This window comes from Triplophysa dalaica, chromosome 7 (genome assembly GCF_015846415.1).
Source record: "Triplophysa dalaica isolate WHDGS20190420 chromosome 7, ASM1584641v1, whole genome shotgun sequence".
Classification (NCBI taxonomy): Eukaryota; Metazoa; Chordata; class Actinopteri; order Cypriniformes; family Nemacheilidae; genus Triplophysa; species Triplophysa dalaica.
In genome coordinates this window covers 6,366,612-6,393,996 of record NC_079548.1, presented here as the reverse complement: position 1 = coordinate 6,393,996, position 27,385 = coordinate 6,366,612, and the positions used below count along the sequence as shown (strand labels likewise).

The 27,385-nt window shown below is 38.4% G+C and overlaps 1 protein-coding gene and 1 long non-coding RNA gene across 2 annotated transcripts in view; one reads left to right on the top strand and one right to left on the bottom strand.

Annotated features, from left to right (window-relative positions):
- grin2ca (glutamate receptor, ionotropic, N-methyl D-aspartate 2Ca) overlaps positions 1–27,385 on the bottom strand; it is a 44,666-nt gene that overhangs the window by 13,699 nt on the left and 3,582 nt on the right. The window contains 4 exon segments of the mRNA XM_056753413.1: positions 3,491–3,702; positions 7,928–8,042; positions 10,212–10,810; positions 16,248–16,692. Of these exon segments, the coding sequence (XP_056609391.1) occupies positions 3,491–3,702; positions 7,928–8,042; positions 10,212–10,810; positions 16,248–16,676 (1,355 nt within the window). The 5' untranslated portion in view covers positions 16,677–16,692.
- On the top strand, positions 1,601–27,354 carry LOC130426566 (uncharacterized). The gene is made up of 3 exons (XR_008907196.1): positions 1,601–1,644; positions 3,521–3,636; positions 27,025–27,354. It is a non-coding gene; the product is annotated as an uncharacterized LOC130426566 (long non-coding RNA).

Sequence of the window (27,385 nt, the reverse complement as noted above, 5' to 3'; positions counted from 1 at the left end):
CATTACCGTCACATTGTATTCCCAGTGTGGCCTGTTTCCTGTTTTGTTGATTAAGAGCGCGGAGCTGAACTTACATGCAATCGTGAATGATTAACAAGAGCTCCAATAAATCCATTCACGGCATCTGACGGCACTAATGATGTGTTGTCCTTACGGCTTGACAGAAAATAACGCTGCATTCTGAATTCATAACAAGTAGTCTTCACGGTTATTGGTCTAAACAAACAGTAGCTAATACAGGAATGATTACGAGTAGGATATTTGGGAGAGGGTTTGGACGGGTGTAACGTCAGCGGTGAGTGGGTGGATGGGTAGTGGCCGTCACGGCGGGTCCTTATTTTTGTCGCAGCTCTGACAGATGGAAGGACTGTCAGGCCAAACCATATTCAACCTAAATTAATCGCACACAAATAAGACAAGAGAGAAACACTGTGCTGGATCATTGACTTGAGTCAACAACTCATGACTTGAGTTGATGACCCTGATGCTAAAATGTAAGACACATCATTCAGAAAAGAACACAAATATTTTGAGAAATGTCTCAGTGGTTTCCTCTCAATATAATGTAAGTCAATGGGGGTCAATGTTGTAAGGTCACCGACATTCTTCAAAATACCATCTTTTGTGTTCTCCGTTCTCTTTATAAATAAAAGTGGATAAAAGTATTAAAGAAAGTCATTCAAGTGCAAATTCTTCGCTTTGCATTGAGGCAGAGCTGCAACGGGACAAGACTCAATTTCAGACATCCACTAAACGTATTACGTCAATCCGGTTCCCATTAACAAGATTATGTGGGCTGCAGCGGGGTGGCAGAACATCCATCCAAACCGATTTTACTGCATATCAACACTTTCACATACTCGAAGCGACACAGTCGATACTCCTCAATGCTTCCAATTCACATTAGATTTGGAGTTAAATGTGTGCCTGTTAGCATTGGGTTTCTTCACGTAAAACGGATTTGTTTGTATTACTATGGTCTATTTCACATTGCCAGAGGAAAAGTAAACAGATAAGCCAAATATTTGGGGTGGATCTGAAACCAGAATAACAATTCATTCACTTAAAGATCCAGCTCACCCAAAAATTCTTTCATCATTAATTCACCCTCATGTCATTCCAAACCTCTATGACTTTCTTTCTTCAGCCGAACACAAAAGAAGACATTTTGATGAATGTTGGTAATCGAATAACATTGGACTCCATTGACTTCCATTGTACGGACACAAAACCACCGAGACATTTCTCAAAATATCTTCTTTGGTTTTCCACAGACGAAAGAATCATATACAGGTTTTGAGGGTGAAGAAATGATGACAAAATAAACATTTTTGAGTGAACTATCCCTTTTATTGAAAATAGTGATTAAGAGAAGCAGGCGATATGTGAGACGGTGTGGTGGTGCAGTAAAATGTGGAGCGCTCTAATGGCTTTCGCTCTTTGACCTCCCCTGTAACCTCTTGACTAATGGTGTGTACCATAACAGGGATTAGAGGTTTTATGACTCACTCCAAACACCCACCATACACACACACAGACACACGTGTGCACCATCATCCCCATAAACAACACAAAGCAAATGATCAACCAAGTCCCAACACAAACATCCCCCCCTTCTGCCCATCTCTACCGACAGCTGGCTGGGTTCGTATACTTCTTTCTTTCCTTTTTATTGAGCTCTTTATGGTTGCCGTTAGCGTAATGACCAGAAAGTCCAAAATCATTCTTAAATAATTTGTTAATAGGCCAAACAGAATGTTTTGTTTCTGTTTGAAGATGCTGGGAGCAGACTCTCAGTTCTCATGAGGGGCAAACACAACCCTGTGAGGACACAATGTTATCTGTGATTGCATCAAGGTTGTGCATTCTGAACACCATAGATCAAAAGGGATGGAAAAACAATCAAACATAAAGGGCTGTTTTGCCATTAAAGTGCAGATACGTTGGAGAAGCTGTTTCAAACTGCTTACAATTTAAGTCAATTCACACTATAGAGCTGCAATTGCTAAAAATAAACAAAAATCAGTTGTTAAAGTTCCCATAAAGGTCGTTTTTACTTCCGTATTATGACGCATTTCCCCAGTGAAACTCAACTTTGAATGTAAAAAACTGTGGATGTTGCTTGTTATTTCATTGCGATTTGATGTATAAGAACATCCATCGCATTTCGAAATGAAGCTGACAGCAGACACTTGAAGGGGAGGAGTTAACGGATGCTCCGCCCAAGCGGTCTAATTTATGTCATTTGAAATGGTCACTAGAGAGCGAAGTCCATTCTCAGATTTTAATTGAAGATTATGAGGGCATTTGAGTTTTAAAAAGAGAATGACCCATACTGATAAGCTAGTTACAATAAATGCTGCAATATTTCATGAAAAAATAGGAGTTGACACATGTAAAGATGTGCATAAAGTTATTAGCAATCTTTTAAATAGAGATGGCAATGCAAAAGCAAGTTTGCGGGCTTAAATACAGTATATACAGAGTTAATCCATTATGAGAGAATTTTTTTGGTTAAAAATAGTAGTACACCAACACAATCTCACGGCAAAAACGTAACTATTTTACAATGTGGCTAATTTAGGCTAATTCAAAAGAATTTGTACGATCCTGTTCGTACATTTTAGTATGATTTGCTTTTGAGGGCAGTAACGTTTGGGGGGGGGGGGGGGTTGCTATTTCTAGTAATCATAGTTTCACAGCGTACAAATTGATACGGAAAAAGCCACCTCGTAAAATAGTTTGAATTCCTGTGAGATCAGATAAAAAACTGCAGCATTTAAAAACAAAAAAGTATAAAAATAAATAAAACATACACGGGGCTCTGGTAAATCTCTGCTTTTACCAGCTACTGTGGCTGGTGGGCAAAAAAGTTAATTTCCCAGCCCGAACATAATACCACCTGAATACACAGGGGTAAAATCTCTTCTTGTGATCCAACATTACCATCTAATATTTAGTTTCTCTCTCGTCATCCTTATTATTTGGCAGAATTTCCTCTCTCGGTTCAGTAGCTTGTCTGTCTAATATTGCTTCGAGTTTATTATTGCAGAAATTTGGCATATAATAATAGCAGGAACATCTGGTCACTCAGGAGAGCTGCATTAAAGAGAACTGTACCTAAATAACAACGTCACATTACTTTATTCTCTTAATTAAAATGATAAAGATTTAAACAGTTTTATTACAAGACGCAAGTCTCCTTTATTATGTGATGATAAAGTGTATAGGAGTGATTCCTGAATGCATGTCTTGGTTGAGTTCTGGGAAATGTTCTTAACGTTGACATGACAGCATTGCTTCAAAGCTTAGTTGTACAGCCAGAGGCCACATTTTAAGAAAACATAGGTACGATGCAAAGTCTTTCCAAAGGTAGACGTCTCAATTGCGCCTCATTCAAAAGACACCTCATTTTAGCCCATTTTTAAATCAGCACGCAATCCAAGAATGCAACGTGACCAGCTCATTGAAAAAATGTGTCACGACTTACGTTTCTGTCTTGTTTGATTGGCGTCTGCAGGGAACAGTGTTGCTGAGGCAGGTGCCAGTGACTGGATCCACTGCTTCTACAATGACAAAAGGCCTTTCCTCTAACGTGGCAACTGTTAAGTGACGATTATCCGACACAGGCTCCAAGTAAGTCCCATAACGTGGCCAGACGGGGTATCTCATTTGCAGTATACCAAACTCATAATTTCCCACCTGTTGGACAAAGAGAGAGAGATTTTATCTTAAGAGGTTTTAAAACGTAAATGGTGGTAAAACATCTTTCAGAATAACTGGTTAAACAAGCATTGTGCCGGTGCAAGAATCCCAGATTCAGATCGCAGCGATGCCATAAAAGAAGCAGTTTGGGTTCCAGAAAGAACTATTCAGTGACAGTCAAAGGTTCTTTAAAGAACCATCTCTTTCCTAACTGTTTATTATCTAAAGATCATTTTAAGGAACCGAAGGTTCTTCAGATCTCAAAGGTTCTTTATGGACCCATATAGACAAAAAAGGTTCTTCTATGGCATTGTGAAGTACCTTTAACTTTAAGAGTGTAGCATTGCCTGTTTCAATTTAACACCATCAAATAATTAGAGTGAACCAAAATATATAAAAACATATTTAAGACACATTGTTTATTTACAAAACAGGGAGAAAAACAAGACTCTTAAAATTAAAGGTTCTTAAAAGGTTCTTCACAGCGATGCCATTGAAGAACCATTTTTGGTTCCACAAAGAACCATTCAGCCAAAGGTTCTTTAAAGAACCATCTCTTTCTACTTTTTTATAATCTAAAGAACCTTTTTTCGCCACAAAGAACCTTTTGTGAAACAGAAAGGTTCTTCAGATGTTAATAAAGGTGCTTAAAAGGTTCTTCACAGGGATGCCATAAAAGAATCAGTTTGGGTTCCACAAAGAACTATTTAGTGACAGTCAAAGGTTCTTTAAAGAACCATCTTTTTCCTAACTGTTTATTATCTAAAGAACCTTTTGAGGAACCGAAGGTTCTTCAGATCTCAAAGGTTCTTTATGGACCCATATAGACAAAAAAGGTTCTTCTATGGCATTGTGAAGTACCTTTAACTTTAAGAGTGTAGCATTGCCTGTTTCAATTTAACACCAAACAAACAATTAGAGTGAACCAAAATATATAAAAAGATTCTTCAGATGTTATGGAACAAAAGATTCTATGGCATCGATGAACCTTTTGAAGCCTTTTTAAAGAGTGAAGAAGTGCTTCTAGACCAGGGCCCGTATTCATAAAGCATTTTATCTTTAGAGCTCTCCTAAACAGAAGTAAAAGTTTTAGTAAAGAGTTTCCACTTAGAACCTATTCCCTTAAAATAAAGTGCCTGCTAAATGCATAAATGCAAAAAGTATCAATTCGTAAATCAAAACAATTTCCGTTTTATACATTCAGAGTTGTTAATTTTCCTCTATTAACAATTACACTTGGGTCATTTTGTATTCATTGTGCAGAATTAGTGTGTTCTTTTCCCTTTATGCTTAATGACATCAAACAAATAAACAAATACGGTAACCGTTACTCCCATCAGAACAAAGACGAGACCTGTGAGAGAAATATCATGCACAAGATTGGAAACGTCCTCAATCTAATCAGGGAAATGAAAGTAAGATTGCTTTTAAATTACAAGCGGATGTGCTTCTCTGACTAAGCACTTTCTGCTAGTAACCCCTTATTAAATAATCTTTGTGTAATAATTATATTCATTAGATTTTTATGGGGCTTAGCAGTATAGACAAATTGTTATGTACGGCAGAGCTTTTTCATCAGTGTATAAACCACAGGTCAGGAAACACATCACCGCGTGGTGAAACTAATTACAGTTCATGTGGCAAGAGACTTTTTCATTCTGTGCAATATCTGACCTTTAACTCATTCACCTGTACTGTATGTTCCTATTTAAGAAACTGGTTTCTTTTCTGGCTCCTTCGCCAGTGCTTCAAAATGACTGATATACTCGATATAAAATACATGGAACACTTTCCCGGTGAAAGTATTGAAGCTTCAATTACTATCTCTCAAAACACGTTGACTGAAGGCCAACCTTTGGCGTCTTCTCCCTAATTTTCTCCCCTCAAGCCTGAGGGTAAAAAAAGATGTCATGGGAAGATGACACTAGACAAACCATAAAGAAAGAGTTATCACCGGCTTTCATCCTCACTGTGTTTGAAAAGAACAATCTGCTGATTTACCTGCCCAATAAATTACCCGCCTAGTAAATAACGTCTGCAGCGAGAGCTTTGGAACGACACAGAACTGGCTTAACCCGGCGCCGAAATAGATGTGCAAAATAGATACGGATAAAAGTTGTATATCTTGCACCAGAAGCAGAAGACGATGAGAGACAGACGGCCAGTAAGAGCCGAGACAATTGCGTGTACAACACACAAAACTGCTGTTTCAGGAATATCCATTGCATCTTAAGATGTTCATCATGCTCGCTGTCGTCATGAAGCATTGAGTTCTTTATCATGTCTGAGGATGGAAGAAGTCTCATTCATTGAAAGAAGAGAGAGAGCGTTGCTCTATTGTTCACCAGGCTCAAAGAGCGAAGATAAGAAACCCAGAGTTAATACAACACAAAGAGGAAAATATATGTTAAAGTCGGTGTGGGAATCAATCTTGTGGGTTGGCAGGGAAGGTAAAGCGGTGCATCATATAGACATAATGAGACTGTAAAGATGTGGTTAGGATGAACAGTTACAGGGCTTGATCTCTGTTCTCTGAGGGTGTCTTTGGATACATTTGGAGAAAGTTGACTCAAATGTGGTCAGATGTGAAACTTGTCTGGGTTAATTTAAACCAACGCTTGAATTTGTTCATATTGTACTTAACCATTGGCTGAAACTGGTTCAAACTCATCAAAATACATCACATTTTATCATCTATTCACACGCATGTTATTCAATACCTGTATATGACTCTTTATTCTGTGGAACTCGAAAGAAGATATTTTAATAAAACAATTTTTGTCCATACAATAAAAGTCAATGGGGGGCAGTGTTGTTTGGTTACCAACATTCTTTAAAATACTTCCTATAGGAAATAGTTCACCCTCAAAATGAAAAATTCTGTCATTATTTACTCACCCTCTTGTCATTTCAAAACCGCATGACTTTCTAGGTGAACTATCCTTGTAAGTGTTCTGTTGAAGAAAGTCACGAAGGTTTGTACTGACATGAAGTAAATAACAAGAAAAATAACATTTTTTGGATGGATTTTCCCTTTACTTTTAATAAGGGTCACTGCAACTAACTTACTGTCTGTGAAAATGTAAAATGGTGAGTGATTTTATAAATGCAGCAATTTTTTTACAATGCATGATAATATTTGACAATTCAACCTTTCGTTCACAAATGTTTCCAGATCTTAAATGATTTACAGTTGTATAGTGCAATGAATGGAGCAATGCAAGAGCAATCTCTGAGTACAAGGATTTTCTTATTGGAGGAAAGATCCTCCATGAGAACATACAGATTTATGAAAACACGCTTTCAAAAACTCCTTCTGAATCCCTTTCATCACAGTTGAAAGTCACGAGATTCTTCCAGCACGCTTGACATTATAAGTTCGCTTGTATTTTTCATGACTTCTCTCATGTGGTGGACCAGACGAGTCTGATCTATTGCATCAGATATAACTTGACTCCACCTGGAGGTGAAAGCACGCCCTCTCCAGTGCCCTTTGGCCACGTTTCCTCACCCAATATGAAACAGGTCCAAGCTCCAGAAAATATCAATAGCGGGTAATTACTTAAAGACTGCTGGAGGCCCTGGACCAAAACAAACTGTTTGTATGGGCATCCATCCCACTGGCGATGTAAACAGTGTTGGGGCTGTGTGAAAGCATTCACGATGAGTCTCATTCACTAGCCGTGCAAATGCAAGTAGTTGTGTGTATAAGTACGTTACAGCTGTTTGTGGGTCTGTTGTGCATGATAATGTAGTAGACTTATCTAAAAGGGGTTTATTAGTTTATTTAAAGGCTGTCAGGGAAGGCCTTATATGGACATGGGCTGGGAATGTGTTACGATAACTAATAACAGCATGCGCTCCCTCATTTAGCATATCACGATTTACCAATCGCAACATAACAGACAGGGCTTGGTTTGGTCATAGAGACAGCAGGCAGACCGATGATGTCATCAAGCTCTGATAAAAAAACATCAATGTTAATTAGAAACTCTCCCTCGACATGGCTGGTCATAAAGGTGAATATTGCAAGTTGAAAGCAGAAAGCAGTCCAGCCACTTCTCAAGATGAAATAGCGTTTATGTGAAAGTCATCTATGGCATTTTGACTCACAATTAGCCTGAAGGCATTGAAACCTCGAGAGATGCTTTGAAATATTGACTAATGTGTTGCCCTGGGAAAGGAACCTATATAAAGGGAAAATAAATGCCGTAATGCTCACCTTATCCCACTGCCTGCTGCGGTCCAGAGTGATTATGATCATTGAGGGGTTGACCAGATATCCATCACTGTTGAAGGAAAAGTCTGTGTTCTCCCACGACACATTCAGCATGTGCCTGAGGAAGGAGATAGAATATTCTTAACAGATCTATTTAACTATCTAACATTTAAAATATGAGAAAGTACTTAAATCAATGAAATCTTTTCTTTTAAATTATTTGTGGTATCCATAAATTGATAACTTCAGCTCAGGATCCTGTTTAAGACCTCGCTCTGGGTCCATTTAAACAACCGATCTCTTAAATCAAAATTATTTGTATTTAAGTGTAAACTGTCACTTCCATGATGAGTTTTTTTTCGTTTAGGTACAGTCGTAGCCTTATCTAAAAATACTCTGAATGGTGTTTCTAAATCAACCCCCGATGTCATACGCAGATCCCGAAAAGTGAAATTTTATCATCTAAACGCCAAGCCAGAACCAGACTCAACCTGTTTTAAATGTCTGTGTGATCAAATTCACAACATTAACAAAGCATCTCAGATCAATTGAAATGCACCATCACGACGAACGCAATAAACACTGTGAAGTCTGATATACCTTTGATGCTGGACGTTGCATCATTGCTTGTTATTGAAAACGTTCGCTCGTATGCTTAAAACCGGTGTAAATCGGATAATTGGAGCAACATGATTCATCGCACATCAACATTTGGTCTCAGTGTGGGTGGGATATTAGACAGACGTGTTTCTATGTTACGCACACACAACACAGCACTCGAGGTGATGAAGACCCCTGAGTATTATGGGCATGGTTGAGTGTCATAATCTGATAATCTGCTGTAATTTCATTAACAGGTAAAATGACTTCATCACAAACAGATTAAATTTAATTAAAATTGGATCAGAAATACAGAGGGTTACGCTTCTGGGAGAAAATCATTTTAGAGCAGGGCTGGGTCTTGGGGGGCCCTCAATCCCACCCCCATCCCCCAATTTTGTTTTGGGCCCTCCAAAACTATCCAGTTGACAATTTAAATCATAAAAAATGTATACTTATTAAATAATTTTTAAACACTTGTATTATCTAATAAATAATGATCTGTCAAATTAATCACAGAAAAATGCAAAAATTGTGCATTTGAATTATAATAAATGCACTACGATGACTATGACTATATCTGCCCAACCAGAATATGTGACTGCCCCCAGTTGAGCCAGCCCAGTACTTGGCCTGTTTCAGGGGCATTTCAAATGAATACTTAAAAACTGAATGACAAATGAGAAAATTCCTGTAAATAAAATACAAAACTGTGATTTTATCAACACGGTAAAGCATTTATGAAATTTAATCTAATATTGATGGTTAATTGATGTAGAAATGATAAATTTGTGAGTATTTTATGTAGTTGCTAATTCGCCTGAATTTGTGCGATGTAATTTATGCAGAAATGTACGATTATTAGAAAAAGCAATTCTGAACCCACTCCCTAACCCCACCCTTAACCTAACCTCACAGGATCAAAAGCAAATCACACTATAACGTACAAAAAAGATTGTGCGTATGCATAGTAATGTAAAATTTTCACAAATTACTGTGTGATCGTGTTAAAATTATTAGAGAATCTTTTCCTGTTTTAGCTTTTTCCACACAGCAATGGCTCACACTGACCATATGTCATTCTTTTTAAAACATGAGGGTGAGTAAATCATTACAAAATTAAATTTTTTCCAATGAAAAATTGCATAAATAACCATGTGCTTGTAAGATTTCATGGCAATGCACACAAGCACTTTTATATCTCATGTGATGCGATATATGACCCAATGACCTTGGACTGCACCAAACACGGAGCAGCTTGTCTCTCTCACTGTACTTTCTCTCTCTGCGCATGCCACTTCAACTCTCCCTTTTTAGGATTAACACATCTTTTGACCAAATAAGATTTGTCGTGTTCCCTGGCACAGATGGCACCAGATTGTTTGTTTGGCCAGCCCTGGCAAAAAAAGGACACATCACACGGTATATCTTTGCCTTTTCCCTGCATCTAAATCTGGACGGCACAGACCGGACAGCAAAGCGAACGGCTCGATTTCTGGCATCGTTTCAATAAACTATTGGATTATGTTCAAACTCTCCTGTCATCTTATATCAATCCACCTTAATTTGGCAATTCTGTTGGGTTGGATAAATCCAAAGGTTCTTGGGAGTTTTGTAACCCCTTTTCACAGCAAAGTACATTGGTACATGTGCATTTTGAGTCCCTCAAATTAAAATTCCCTCTCACCTGTAAAGAGTGTCATTTTTAGCCGGCTGAACCGTACTCTGACAGTCCATGTGTCCATCAGGAATAAACCCCCTATGCTTGCGGAAGCTCTCCACTCCTTTGACGACAATTGCCACACCATCCCTGACCCTGTTCCGCATGCTCATTTTCCAGCGATCTGTGATTATACTAATCAATCCGATGGGAAAACTGTCTGGTGGATGCATGTTGGGGTTTCCCACAGCCAGGCTTGTAATAAACCAAATATAACCTGGACCGACCAATCCCACTTCCCTGGCCATGGTGAACAGGTATTGGGCTTCATCGTGCGAGCAGTAAACCAGAAGCACCTGAGCGTCGATCTGTTGAAGTAACCTACGGGCTCGCACATCGTTCATGCCGTCCGCGGACATGTCGAACGTTAGGATGTCTTGCAGCTCCCACAGGAAGTAGGAAGTATCGATAAAGGAGCGGATGTAGTAAATGTACGTGTCGTAGCCCGGGTACAAGCTGGTCACCACCACAAAACTGTCCCAGTTGTACTCCTCCATCACCTTAAACATGCCATTGATCTGCTGTTCAATGGAAGAACCCAGCTGAAGGAACGTAGAGCCGTCACCCTGGGAAGAACATGGAAAAGTTTAAGTGCGTGATACATACATTATTTTAGACTATGAAAACAAATTTTGTAATTTTAACCCAAAATAGTATCTTATATGATAGCACAATACAGTAAAGAACATTTATTGTTGTTGATTTAAATGGGGAGGGGGACGTAAATCTGTCCGAGTTGTGAATAGAGGCTAACTGGATATTCCTATTGTTCTAAACTATTTCCCGAGGGAGAGTTTAGAGTTTTCAATGTTACACGGTAATGTCCTTCAGACACCAGGTTTGAGAAAGTAGGGTAAGGCAGTCCATTAGCCTGGGAATGGGAAATGTTCCGGTTTATTCCACCTGTTCTTTGACCCCTTTAAATGCTCTAAAAATCAAGTTTGAATGCTTGACCATTTCAGGTGATATAATGGGTTAGATATTTATAAGTTGGTCCCATTGCGTACTTAAAAGCCTATTTTCATGCTTTGTTGCCCAGACAGAAATTCTGACCCTCCAACAGGTTGTTCATGATCATTATAAATATTCATCATTATATTTATACCAGTTTGTCCTTCCGCGGTCACGCTTGACTTTTCCCTCCATTGAGTTCCATTCATACGCATGGGAATGCGATAGATGAATCGTGACGCAAGCCCGTCCAACGATATTGCAAAGTTCAAGTTTGGTGAACTCTGACCTGCAATTCGTGTCACGTGAGTGCGTGAGACCAATAGAAGATCAAAACGTCAAAGCGTGACCTCTCGGAAATAAAAATGTAAAACTTGGAGAAATCGCACCTGACAATTTTCGTAGCACCGCCCGAATGATCTTCACATGCCAAGTCTGACTTTATTTTAGTGTTAACCTTGAATGCTGTTTCAATTTTAAGACTTTTGGAGCTTCTTTAAAGGGCAGGTTCACCCAAAAATGAAGATTCTGTTGTCATTTACTTACACTCATGTCATTTCAAACCTGTACGACTTTAATCTTCTGCAGAACACAAATCAAGATATTTTGAGAAACATCAATAACAAAACCACATTGGCACCCATTGACTTCCAATGATATTGTATGGACATCGTTCGTTTTGTGATGAGAAGGTGAATAAACGATGACTACATTTTTATTTGTGGGTCAACTCAGAATAGTTTAATATTCATTAGTTACTAAATTCGTTAAAGATGAAATTGAGTCCCTATATGGACACTAACCTTCCGTCAACTGCATAGCAACACCCTGGCACCCACCAAAAACAACTTAGCATCATTAGCGTGACTTTTGTGTGCACAAACATATACAGCAATTCAAAAATAAAGATTTGCTGCTTCTTTATTCTTTAGTTCCCAATGCTTTGATATGTAACAAAAAACGTTCCGTGAGATGTGCTTGATGGTACATATTCGTGGGTAGCTCGCTCAATCTTTTATTCATGCGTTAGTACCTATGGGGTTACTGCTCCAGTCAAAAGATAAATATATAGCTTAGCTTCTTACGCTTTATCTCTGAAAGAAAAGTCTCTGCGTGTGTGTGAGAGATAGCAGAATGACTGTGATTCACCCAAACAGACCTGTGGCTCCGTGTACCACACAGATAAAGCAAATATCTTTCTGTGCGTCTCAGAGGAACTGCTAAGCAAATATCAAGATCCAGCGATACACTTCCAAGAAATCCGAGTTATGTTGGCAAAGGACCTGTTCCTTTTCTACTCTCTCGTGCCTGAAAACAGTTTTCCTGCCGTACGCCGTCAACTCCGAGCCACCTGCCGGAACAACATGAATGTTGCATTGATCGGTGATTGACTGCTGAGGGGAAACACACTAGGATTTCATTCTCATGGCATGGTTGACATATGAACGCCCGATTCAGTGCAAGATTACATTCTGTACATGGCCTGCAAGAATAACTGGGTGCGAATAAATGAATTTACGAAGACTATATTGGATTCTGGGCGTTGTTAGGATCAGAGGTGTGGTTCTGAATGTCTAAAGAAGTATTTTGCCTTTGTTTTGTGATGGATGAACGAACTCGCCACAGGAGTGTGTTTGGCTCAGTTTGATGAGAACTGTTGAGGAGAAAGTACTCAATAATGTAATTAAATTGTCATGTGGCGCATTATTCCCAGAGCTTTAATAGATTCATTTCCCATGTCGTCTTATTGCTGATGGAAATGGAGGGAGAGAACTCGGATGGACTGATGCCTATCTGTACATCAATACAGGAGACATTTTTTGTAAATCCAACTAGGGCATTGACAATAACCGTGATATTAAAACCATTGATTATAGATATTGCCACAATGGTTACAATCTCTCTCTTTCTCTCTCGTTTTCTCTCCCTACGATTGCATTTGAATGATACCAGATATTTTATAACTTACTTTGTCCCTTGTCTTCTCTTTAACCTTACATTTTCAGAGTTCTGAAAGTTACAGCAACACTCCTTTAGCAAAGTTTACTTCTAATTCAATCAACCCCACCAGCCTTTATTTGTGTTTGTGTTCGGCTTTCGAAACACTCTTGCTGTCCTTTAATGTTATATGTGGATTAGCCTTGTGAAGTCGAACACATCTATTGATTGGGGTTGGATCTCAAAGACCCTGTTAAATAACATACTACAGTTAACAGGAAGCAAGGAAATGCGATTTCTCACTATACCACAACTTTAACTCTGAGGGTCAGCCAGAGGGCAGTGGAGGGCCAGGAAAATCTAAATTACGAAGGTGTACGAAACCGTGACTAACATTACTAGCAGACCAAAGAGAAAAATGGTCAAAATCTGTATCAATACGGCCCTTAACAGTTATCAACCTGAAATGGATTTGGACACTTAAAGTGAAAATGCTACTGAATTTCACTAAGTATCTTGACGTGGCAGGGAAGGTGGGCAGCAGGGTGACCATCTGGTGTATCAGTGGCATTCATCAGTTAGAACCTGAGATGGCTGTCGAAAGTCCGCTGGGCACAGCCATGCCAGCCGGCCAACGGCGGAATAGATGAGAGTCATTCAGCTCCTTAAATTCTCATCCTGAGGTCTCATGTAACACAAACTAGTGGTGCGACTATATTTTAAGCTCATGATGTTTATTGTATTCCATTGGTTTTGCGAAACTGGTCTTAAAGGAACAGCTCACCTTAAAAAAGTATGTCTTCATTTACTCACCCTCGTTTTTCCAATTCTGTATAAATGTCTTTGTTCTGATGAACACAGAGAAAGATATTTGGATCAATGCTTGTAACCAAACAGTTTTTGGTCACCATTGAAACTGCTTTATACATTTCTTTGTACTGTTAAACACCAAAGATGATATTTTGAAGAATGTAAAAAAGCAAATTGTTCTGGGGCACTTTCGACTACCATTTTCAATTTTCCTACCATGGAAGTCGATGGGGTCCAAGAACTGTTTGCCTACAAGCATTCTTCCAAATATCTTTATCTGTGTTCATCAGATAAAAGAAATGTATTCAGATTTGGAACTGTCCCTTTAATCTCAAACTTCATCAGTTTAACAGATCGATTTGAAGTATCTTAAAAGTCTATCTGCTTAAAAGAACTGGTCTGACAAGTGTACCCGAATATGGTTCATTTAAACACTTAATATGTTGCTAGTTATCCATTACTTGGATACTTGATTTTGCTCAAATGTTTAACACGATTTTGCAAAGTGAGTATGAATCTGTATAATGTGAATCGTACAAAAAAGTATGGTTATTAGAAAAATGCTTCAACTCCAAATAACCCTGGCACAAAAGCAGATTATGCAAAAATTCATGAGATTCGTATAAATTCATACAAATAAACCCCCTTGTAAAATAGTTATGAGAGATTTTATTGAACTGCAAATTAGTCTGAAAGAAGTTGTTAATCCATTCATTGAGTGATCGTTGCCAAATATATGGATTTGACTGCTTCATATCTCACCAGAAATAACAGTTTTATATCTATATTTATATTGTGGAAATTACTGAACTTTTCTCTCTGTTATTGTCCACAGCAATTTGAATAGAAGCAATAAAACGGGGACAGGCCATCATATATTGTCCTGCTGAGCTCTATTTGGATTGCAGGGCAGATGATCATAGTTTCGCTGCATGAGTCGAACACCACAGCGATACACATTTCAAGCCCTTCAGACCTCCCATTTAATCTCATATAAGCCCACAGTGGTCTCCTTTACAAATGACTCCAGTAATACCAATGGTTTCTGTTAGAGACCACATATGAAAACCACTACAGTAAGCAATTCCACAAAATGAGCAACTGTGATTTAGGATTATTACTGTTAACTAGACTTCAGACTTGGGTATGTCAAAATAAAAAAAATAAGAATTATTATGTTAAAAATGAGACTTAGTTCCAAACCTCTGTTGGTTTCATGTTTCTGCCATTGTGCTCAAACAAGCCCTTAAACCCATTGTGTAGTCTGTTTGATCTGTTTGGGAACAAATCAATACTATTTAAAAACAACAGTTCCTATCTATTTAATTGTGTACAATTCCAATTTAACGCATAATGATGTTTAAAACTCCATGGCAAACGATATTTTCAGACAGGGGGGAAGCAATAGAGCCAGCGAAGGATGATAACATGATGAATAATGGCACTTTAATTAGTTCATTTTGTCCAAAAAAAGGTTTTCTAGATATGAACACCAGACTCACTAATGTTTCCCGAGAGATTTCAGCGTTGAGAGACTTACTTATACTTCATTTGACTTTCTCGTTGCTTTTATAGTCTGTTATGTTGCACACAATTTTGAAAGGGAAATTTCATCCCAAAATGTTAATTCTTTCATCGTTTACTTATCATCATGTCATTAAAAACCTGTATGACTTTCTTTCTTCTGCAGAACACAAGAGAAGATATTGTAAATAAAAGATATTTCAAAGAACGTTGGTAACCAAACACCATTCGCCCTATTGACTTCCATTATATGGACACAAAACCACTGAGACATTTCTCAAAATATCTTCTTTTGTTTACACAGAAGAAAGAGTCACAATCAGGATTTACAGAATTTTCTTTTTGTGTTAACATAACTGCACTCAGGATGCCATAGAATCTTCTTTGTCTAAATGGTTCCATTAAAACCTTTAACATCCGAAGAAGTTTGTCAGTATATAAAATGGTAAGAAAGAGATGGTTCTTTAAAGAACCTTTGTCTGGACGGTTCTTGATGTCTTGCGTAATATTTTATGGCTTAAAAAACTTGCATGAATATTTCATGGCCATTTATTGTGCACGTAGCAGTTTGGCATAATATACAGTCATCCAGTTATTATTGCAAAATTAAGATGGTATAAAACCCCTTGCCTGCATATTATGGCTCCTGGGTGCCCTACTGAGATATATTTTATGATAATGACCATCTGACAAAATATTTATTTATTTCTGACGCCAACTTTAAAACAACTATTTCTGACTATTTATAAATCAGAAACCAGAATTTAGCTTGACTCTAACCTTGTGCGGTAAGACAACAGCAGACCCCCCGCTGATGCCCACTATGGGCACCGCCGTCTGCGTCGAGATGAAGTCCAGGATCTGCGCAACTGCCTCCGACCCAATGTTATCTTCAAAGACCACTCCGTGCACCCTGTTAGCAGCCAGCGTGTCGCAGATGCGAGTCAGTAGGGTACGCGGATTGGTGTTGTTCACCAGCACGGTGATGGGGTTCACCTCCAGCGGCAGGTCCAGGAAGTTCTCCCGACTCAGTCGACCTTTGATCTCCACCTGGTAGGAGGAGCCGCTGAAGACCACCACCACGTTCACGGTGGGCTCAACCGTCCTGTACGGTCGGCCCTGGCAACGGGGTACGGAGCTGACGGACAACAGCAGCAGCAGCAATGGCAGCCACAGTGTGTCGCTGAGACACCCTAGATAAACGCCCATCTCAGTCGCCTACTGCCTGTATGGGACAAAAAAAGATAGAGACAGCATTAGATTTGGAATTAATTTGGGTCTGCAATTTGGGACATTTGGTGGGGTGTGAAGTTTGAGTCCTTTTCCAATGCTCCAACTACAAACTTTGATGGAATCTTAAAGGGACAGTGTACCTAAAAATGAACATTCGTTCATCATTATTAACGCCTTGTCATTTCAAACATGTATGACTTTATTTTTCCGGCAAAACATAAAAGATGAAATTTTGAAGAATGTTGGTGACCAAACCACATTGGCCCCTATTGACTTCAATTGTACAGACACAAAGCCACAGAGACATTTCTCAAAATATCTTCTTTTTTGTTCCACAGAAGAAAGAGTCAAATGCATGTTTTAAATGACATTAGGGTGAAGAAAGGACAGAATTTTTATTTTGGAGGGACCATCCCTTTAAAGTATTACACAAGCTGAGTATTTGTATATGCAACAGTACCATAGATTTCAACATTTACTCAGCGGCTTCCTTAAATAAAACCCAACCATTTTTGGGTGAAATATTAAACATTTGCTATTGTTCTTATAAAAAATGTCCGTCAGAGCTGTGTCCTGATATTGCATGTTTAAAATAGAGCTTTCGTAGAGCCAAAAGTCACCAAGTTGTCCAGCTGTTGAGTTGACACACTGAATCCACACAGCCTGATCCAACAGATGGTGGGCACTGTGGAAAAAAATCCCTTTTTCTCTCAACAAGTGGAGAACATGAGGATTTATGACCCCTAACTTGTGTGTCTTTTGGCCTTTATTTCTACAGAGCTGCCCAGCATAATCCCTGCAATGAAAAGTCAATAGGCAATAGACACTTGAAACAGTGCCCTTAAAGTAACCTTGTTACGGCTTGTTTTCAGCCGGTTGAAAAACAGACATAAAGGTGAGGTTCATTTCTCACTCAATATATCGTGATCACAGTAGTACATCCGGCCACATCAAAACGGCAACGCTTATACAACGTCAGTATCAACGTGTCAGGGTTATCCCTTAAACAGTTCCGTTTTCAAAAGGATTCGGGTCTTTGAATGGCTTTAGCCATCCAACTGCCTGGAGACACGAGCGCTGCCGAAATGCCACTTTAAACATGCTGACCAAATTTACCATGTCTCATAAACCAGACGCCATGTAATCCTGGTAATCCCCCCTAGTATGTCAAGCGTCGCCGCCTGATGGTATCACCTCATTCAGCATCCCTTGTGGCAGAGCCCGTCTTAATGCTTTTATTCCTACACTGGCCCATAAAGTAGGTTTAAATACCTTTTACATTTAAGGAAGACGGTTTGGGGTAAACATGTTCGATTTTTAAAGAATTCACACTGTTCCAATCTTGCTTATAATCATAGATCGGCTATAATTTGTGTTTTTTCCCACAGTAACGCTAACAGATTTCAGCACAGCAGTTGGCACAGATAGCACATGCTTTTGTTTTGATACACAGCTTCGTGGCCTTATTAACCTTACACTAATAATCCATCAAGTGGAACAATAAGTAAACACACAGTGTCTCTTTTGACCGATGCGATATTGCTTTTAATTCAAGACTGGCTTGCCTGTGTTGGTGATAGATTGCATTTACATATTTCCTATTTCAGCTGTGATAAATGTTTGGATAACTGCTGTGAAAGCAGACAGTAGAGAGCATTGGTCTCTGAAGCCAAGAGTTTATACAGAAAGAAGATGAAGTAGGACCATGACATTATTTTTGTTATAAATAGCCAGACACAAAAGATTCTGCGCTCTTAAGGATGTATGTTAAAGATTCAATGTTTCATTTTTTGGAGGATATGTTGGCAGAAATATAATACAATATATTATACATAATTGTGTCTTCAGAGGTCTATGAAGACCTTATAAACAACGTTATGTTTTGATTATTTTAGAATGAGCTACATACACCGCGAGTCCTCTTACATGGAATTTGCAGTTGGTTGCAATTCACAACCTTACCGCTAGATGTCGCTAAAGCTCATACACTGGACCTATAAAGGATCACTTAGGTACCTAAGTGTGTTTTTTTGCGACTCCTCCTCCTTTTGAAATAGCCAGTGGTGGGGGCAGAAGGCTTTAGATTTTTAAGAGGATTTTGTTGTTCATAAAAAGCTGATGTGTAGAATGAAGTCATCAAAATCATTGACCTGTATTGGTGTAAATGATACTGTAAATGTTTTTTGCTTATATCTTCTTCTAAATGCAAATGTTTTGTTTATGTTTTTGAAAAGAATAGAAAACTATTTTAAGCTCCTTGTGGCTGACATATTAACATTCAAGCTAAATTTTGCAATCAAGCAAAGGGGATCGTTCACCCAAAAGATTAAATTCTTCTACCTATTACTTATACCTAATACTTACCCTCATGTCATTTCAGACCTGTGTGGCTTTCTTTCTTCTTCCGAAAACAAAGGAAGATATTTTCAAGAATGATGGTTAATAAGCAACATCACGGCCCATTGCTTAAAATATATTCTTTTGTTTTCCACAGAGGAAATAAAACCATACAGGTTTGAAACAACATGAGTGGGTAAATAAGTAATGATATAATTTCCCTTTAACTACCTTCCAAAACTCTAGACATTGTGTTTTAAGGCTGGACTACACTGCAGGATTTTTAAAATCTGAACAGATTAAAAAAAACTAGACATCACACACTTGCAGACTTTTTGAAAGTTTGTAGAGAAAAACTGAGTATCACACACTACGCGACGAAATCTGCAGACTAGTGCAGACTTTCTGCAACAAGTCCAGACTGAAAATCTGGGCAAAATCTGGGCCTTTAGTGGCACTACAAAAACACTGTGTAGTTGGACTGGAATCCCAGCCATCCCAAAATAGTAAGATAATGTCAACCAATGGCATGGGTTTGGGAAAACTTGTTAAAAAGTGATTACTTTAACAATCTACAGTATCTATAGCGATGCTAGGTCAGAAATAACACGCTTGCCCTTTAAGAGATGTAATCCAGTCTACCAATCAACAACAATCTCTCTCTCTCTCTCTCTCTCTCTCGGTTTTTAAATGTGTCACTGTCCTTGCTTGTACTCAGCTGCTATCAGTAGAAAGTTTGTGTCTGTTCAGATTAGTGATCTCTCTCATTTGGCTCTCTCTAAATCCTGGCCTCTAAGAACATAGCCTACACCAGATTAGATCAAAGTCAAAACCACAGATCCATTCAGCTCTCTCCTATATTCTAACCGTAAACCAGCTGCCATACATATCTGGAGAAAAATACTGTTTATATGATGTGTTATATGTGATGTGGCTCTAAACTGATCTCTGTAGAAAGTTAACACAGCAACCTCAAAGTGTTCAACACCCTCTAGTGGGGAAAAGAAGCGGAAATCTTTAATCGCCTGAAATGCCTTCACTAATACATGGAAAAGTTATTGATTGGAATTTATACCATTATATCTCACAAACAAATATAATAAAATAGTACATTATATTCCGTTAAGAGAATCTGGTTTTGCACTGGTTTTACAAAATACAAAAAGTATTCTTATAACCTCAAGGTCATTGTCCCACCAGTTATAAAATAATCTTACTGCCTTTAAGGTCCTCACACTTTAAAAAGAACTCTACATTTCTAAAATGAAGTGAAAATATTTCCTTCCATCCCTCATTTTAACTTCCGGTTCCATTCATTCGAAACCTTCTGAACCATTCATAAATCCATTAGGATTACATTACTACATATTCTGCCAGGTCCTGACATTTAAAGAGTTTTCTGGAGTGTCAACCCCCTCTGTACTCTCATAAGGCCAAGCTCATCTCCAGCCACAGTGGGTTGTAATATCAAGAGAGTGAGAGGACAAAAGGAAAATGGCAATATGAGACCAAAGTAATAATCCCGAAAAGTAGCGCTAGTCGTCTCGTGCTAGACGGACAGTATCAGATTAAATCAAATTGAATGTAGTACAGGAATAACAGCCTACAACCAAAATGATGTTACAAGCCTGCAAGGGATCAAATCTCTGACTGAACTGTTCTAGTTGATTGTTGATGCATCGTTTCAAGAAAAAATTGTGCTTAACAAAGTTCCTATTTTCATAATTCTCAATGAAAAGATTTTATTCTGGAATACTGTGCTGTATAAGACTTCATAAAACTATTATTATTTATTTAAATTAATTTTGTCGCATTTAGGGAATACACTACTGGACACATGACTTCAAACCAAACAGATATCGACTAACAGCACAAACCTCCATTTTTCATTTCACAAGATCTTCAAAGTCGATGGTCCAGTGTGTGAAATTTAGCGGCATCAAGTGGTGAGGTAGCGAATTGCAACCAACGGCTCACTCCACCCTTCCCCCTCCCTTTCGACATTATATGATGGCTGACACAGAACTCAGATCTCATCACATTTTCGCTTCTTTGCAGAAGGAGATAAGGAATTTGCGAAACAGCAGTTTGTCCATTTAGGGCTACTGTAGAAACAACATGACAAATTTCATGCAAGGTGTATGTAGATAGAAATTGCTCATTCTAAGGTCATAAAAACTCAATGCTTCATTTGGTAAGGTCATTATACACCTCTGAAAACATAGATAGAGTTCCAAGAAATAGGTGGTTTGTCATAAAATGTGATCTAATCTTCATCTAAGTCTTCATCTAAGTCAAGGGTATTGACCAGTAAAATGTGTATAAAATTATAACACAACATTTTTTTGATGATCTTTCATGTCTTTATTGAGAAGGACCAAAAAAACTCATAGTGCTTGTGGAAAAAGTATGTGAACCCTTGAGTTAATGACCTCAAAAAAGCAGGTTTTAGCACATCTGAGTCTCTTTAGATATTAAGTTTGGAGGTGTGGACTACAGCTACTTTGACTGATAAAAACCTCTCAAACTTTTGGAGTTTGCGCTGCACAAGAAGAACACGCTATCAGAGCCATGCCTCGCCAAAAAGAGCTTTCAGAGGATCTACGATCAAGAATTGTTGATTTATGCAAAGCTGGCAAGGGTTACAAAGTTGTTTCAAATACTTTAGGAATTCACCAGTCTACAGTTAGGCAAACAATCTACAAATGGACACTTTGGTGCTGTTGCTACTCTACCAAGAAGCGGGCGCTCCGTCCAAATGACACCAAGAGCACAATGAAGACTCATCAATGAGGTAAAGAAACAACCCCGAATGACAGCCAAATATATGAAGGCATCATTGGAACTTGCTAACATCTCTGTTCATAAGTCTACAATACTTAAAACACTGAACAAGCAGGTTATCCACGGCAGGACACCACGAAGGAAGCCACTGCACGCCTGAAGTTTGCAAAAGAGCACATTGACACTCCACAGCGGTATTGGCAAAATGTTTTGTGGACTGAAGAAACTAATATTGAACTATTTGGAAAAAACACACAGCACTACATCTGGCGTAAAAAGAGCACCGCATGTCATCATGAAAACATCATCCCAACTGTAAAGTATGGTGGAGGAAACATCATGATTTGGGCCTGGTTTGCTGCATCAGGGCCTGGCCAGCTTGGAATCATTGAGGGGAAGATGAATTCCGAAAGTATATAAGGCAATTCTTCAGTATAATGTGAGAATCTCTGTACGTCAGCTGAAATGGTGTAGAAGCTGAGTGATGCAACTGGACAATGACCAAAACACCGGAGTAGAACATAATGGCTTCAGAAAAATGAAATCTGCCCTTTGGAGTGGCCAAGTTAGAGCCCAGACCTCAACCCAATAGAGATGCTATGGATTGACTTGAAGAGGAATATGACAAAGCTAAAGCAGTTCTGCCAGGAAGAAATTCCTCCTCAACGATGTGAGGTCTGATCCACAGCTACAGGAAGCCCCTGGTTGAGGTTATTGCTGCCAAGGGAGGGCTCAACCAGTTATTAGTTTAAAAGGTTCACTTACCTTTTCCACTGCCATTTATGTATTTCCACAGCCATATATTATATTGCATTTCTGTCAATAGATCCTCCAAAATATTACTTACTATATCTTTAAAGCGTTTTGACAAAACAAACTGTTCCCAAAGAAATCCTCCTGAACATGCGGAGTGACTTCAAATTAGACCGTCCATCACTGATCTCAATTTTGGCCAAACATCATAGTCGATAAACAGCCGCCGCTATTGTCACATCAAATCAAGGTCAACGCTCCATTTTAAATCCCCATCTTCACGACCGAGGTGCTGACAAATGTTTAAACTGCAACATTCATTCGGCCTGTCGTCGCATTTCACCCCTCAGCTTTCATAACTCATCCTGTCCGTCGGAAGCCTAGAAAACCTCCGCGTTCATATCTACACCTGTTGTTCCTGATTAAATGATGCCTGTCGTTATAGGCTCATGATAAACACCGATAACAAGCTGTCACGTTGTCACATTTATGCTGGCCACACATCCTTTTTACCTGCATGCTGCCTGTATTCAGACTGCAGTCTACTAAAACCTACGAGGACTAAGGCATGAGCTGTTATAAAAAGTGCATTGTGCTTTAGTACTTGAAGTAAAGTATATGGTTGCATTTGTTAATGTATTATACCGTGTGCGTGTGTTCATATGGCTCCCATTAGCTCTGCAGCACGACTGTGTCGTAATGAGCCATTAAAGAGTCATTAGATCTCATTAAAGCCCAGTCATGCAGCAGTCCTGCTGCTTTAACATGACACTGACTGATTCTCACCCAGCCTGCAGGTCATCTAATCCCATGCAAGGTGACTGGACCAACATCATCCAGCCTGACTAGAAATTTAAGGGCATCATTGTGGTAAAACCTGTAGAGTGACATCCATTTGTTCTCTATAGATGGTTACATTGGACGCACACTTTAGCCCGAAGTTAACTTCCGGACTGAGTTTGGTTACACTATAAACATTTATTTTATACTTAATTCATATTAATTTATGCTAAGGTTGTAGTGTATATTCATTGAATTAAATTCAATTGAAACAATCAGTTGTTGAATCTTTGGGGAGGTTTACCGAAAATAAATTTGAGCCACGTAATATTTGTTTACGTTTTTGCCAATGAAATCATCTTTATGGATTATCCCTATATGTGGGATCACAGGGATGCTGGAGCCTAGTGTGAGATGCTGTAAATATAAAATATAGTATACTGTAAAACTTTGCTGTAGTTTTGCAGCAGGTTTGACAGTAATTTACTGTAGATTGAATTGCTTTCCTGTTGGTACAGCTTTCACTTTGAGTTCAACTTTGACTTTTGAGATCTAAAATTACATTATCTGAAATCTGATTACATTAGAATTGTCCATTTATCGGCCGGTCCCGATATGGCCGATAATTTATCGTGCATCCCTAAATAGGTCAGTTTATATTTAAAACAAAATTGTAAATAAAATCTACAGTAAGTAACTGGCATACCTGCTGCAAAACTACAGCAAAGTTTTACAGTGTATATTTAAAAATATGTATTTTAAACAACATATTTCTAAATAATGTATTTTATGTCTTCCTATTAACTACATGGAAATGCTGGTACACTGTGCATGAAGAGTGCATGATCAAGTGACAAACTTTATTAGTAAAATGGCTTTATTAGTATGGCTTTCTTTCCTCAGCATAACACAAAAGACGATTTTGATGAATGCTGGTAAGAAAACCAATGCCATCCAACACAAATGTCAATAGAAGAAGAAAGTCATACAGGTTTGAAATGACAAAAGGGACAAAATAATCATTTTTGGGTGAACTATGCCTTCAAAAATCCTTATGTTAAATGTTTTTTGTCAATGATCCATATTCACTCTAATTTTGTTTTACAATTAGCATTTTAACACCACATTTTTATTCTTGACCATCAGAGAACTGGTCCAGGATCAGTGCCTGCGGCATTGTTTAAAGTTCTCTATTAACCCAAAGTTCGTCTTTCCTCCCTGACACATTCACACTCACTGACACTCACTCACTGTCAAGCCTCCTAACACAAAAAGCAGCTTTTATTATTTTTTCGTATGTTTCTGCGTGAAGGTGGATTTGTTCCGGGCTGTTTAACTGTAATAACATCTAAAGGCGGCATATTACAATGGAATTGAAAGTGTAATGCAGGGTCAGTGATCCATTTTACCTGACACATTCAGCTATAGACTTCACACATATGTGATATAGCATCGCTGTTAAAGGTCAGCTCCGGTTGTGTTATGGTGAAGTCTGCATTGGTTGTGTATCCAAATATCTTCTTTTGCGATCCACAGAAATCTATGAATTGGACCATAATTTACACAACCATGGGTTGAAATCCAGCATTTTTAGCATGTACTTAATAAGCAATAGTAATTGTGATGTTTTCCTTGTTAAGCATCTCTAAATAGACAGCAATTGAGCTGTGACTCTATTAACAAGATGTAAAAGACGCCACGCTCCATTAATATAGCAGCTGTTTTTAATCCATGTGTCTGGTTTCACTTTAACCAGTGATTTCCGGTCTCACGTGGCAGTTGTTAAACATACGTATGAAATGTTGCCTTTGGAAACATGACATGATACATATTACATATACACAATAAACTGCTTCAGTGCAAGGTGTGAGCTTCTTCCGTTTCGGAAAGCATTTAGCTGTCATCATTGCTAGAGGACATTTCTGTGGACAGGGTGTGCTTGCACTCAGAATACAAATACAAGCACGTGTTTGGCTGACACAAACACCTGAACGCCGACCGGAGGTGCCCACACGTAAGTGGGAAGTATGTGCGATCACATTTTCACCTGCAGTCGAAGTATAATTGTTCATTTCCCACCAGATTCTCAAAGGAATTAGCCAGATTGACAGAACATGTGGCCGTTAGAATATGTTGATGGAGAAATGTCCAATTTTCCCAGAATGACCTTGGATCAAACTGGCAAGCGCCACGTTTTTGTTTGTTCTACACTAGATGTTTAATGGTTTTCGTGTCATCGTAATACCTTGTGCATATTTACATCGTGCTTATAACCTTAGAATCAGTTGCCTATTACTGTAAATGTATTTCAAATAAGCATTTTTGTTTTCTATGATCACAAAATACCTTTTATTTTATATTGTGATACCAAACAGTAGTTTTTATGGAAGAGTGCTGAATTTAAAATGAAAAATAAAATAAAAAATGTGTCACAATGTATACTGAGAATGAGACGTGTGTGTGCGGCGTGTTTGTGTGTGTGCATTTGTGCATGTGTGGGTGTCCACTCCAGTGAAGTCAGTTTAAAGTCATTTAACCATTTCATTAAGCCGATCAGCTTTGTTTGACGCATAGTGTAACAGCATGCTGACGCTGCATTGTCCTATAGCTGCTCCTGAATGTGATGCCATCAGGTACCAGATAACTCTTAAAGCGACAGTTCACCCAAAAAATTAAAGTCTGTCATCATCTACTCATCCCTGCAAAACGATTTGACATTCTTTCTTTAGTGGGAAACAACATGACATTTAAGAAGGAATTAGTTGGCTTGCCCTATATCAGTGGTTTGCACATGGGGGTACGCATACCCCCAGGGGGACTGCAGGGGGTACGTGAGAGAAACTGACATTTAGGAATAAATAATGAAAATCAATAAATTATGAAAATAGGATTTTATATGAAATTAGGACTACACAAAGATACATAAAAAATAAATTTCATAAATTTAGATATAATTATGGTTTGCAGTGAATACATTTCACTGTATTTTAAAGTAAAATGTTGTTTTCTGGTCAAGGGGTACTTGGCTTGAAAAAATCATAAAAAGGGGTACTTAAGCCAAAAAAGTTTGAGAACCGCTGGCCTTTATCATAATGATAGTGATTAGTGACCGAGAATTGTGGATCTCTCAAAATGAATAAAGTCGTCTTTTCACCATCCAATCAGTTTCTGATACATACATTGCTTTTACATCCATCACATTAATTGTAAACCATTATTTGTGCGTAAAGCATTGTTTAAACTGACTAAAATGAAAATATTGAGAAGCATTAATGGTCATTGTATTAAATCAAGGGCTCACACTTCAGTATAGGGGGCAATTCTCACTATTAACAAACATTAACTATGACTTTTTCCCCAATTAACTTTTAATTTGTGTCTTATTAATAGTTAGTTAGGTAATTATTGTGTTTAGGGATTCGGTGGGGTCAGGGATCCTTTATAAGTACTAATAAACAGCCAATATGCCAATAATAGCTATGCTAATAACAACTTGTTAATAGTGAGAATTGCCCCCTATAGTGAAGTGTTACCCATCAAAGTTAACACTTTACCAGGTTGTATCTCTTAACATTGGTGAATGCATTAACTAACAATGAGCAATGTCGCTTTTCATCTTGTACTGCATTAATCCTTTTAATGTTAATAAAGTTACTCATGTCATTCACAGCACTCCATCCAGGGTGTATCCTGCCTTGATGCCCGATGACTCCTGAGATAGGCGCAGGCTCCCCGTGACCCGAGGTAGTTCGGATAAGCGGTAGAAAATGGAATGGAATGGAATGTCATTCACAATTTAAATGTTTAGTAAATGTTGGAAATAACGCAAATTTGGGTATTAGAAGTATTGTTCATTGTGCGTCCATGTAAGCTAATCCATTGTCTAATCGTTAACAAATTCAACCTTATTGTAAAGTTTTACCATATCAAACTTTTTCCAAAACATCCACCTTTTGCAGTGACAGAAAGTCACTGCTAGCAGGAATGCCAATACTGGTAGTAAATTGTGTCATCACCATGATCTTTACGTC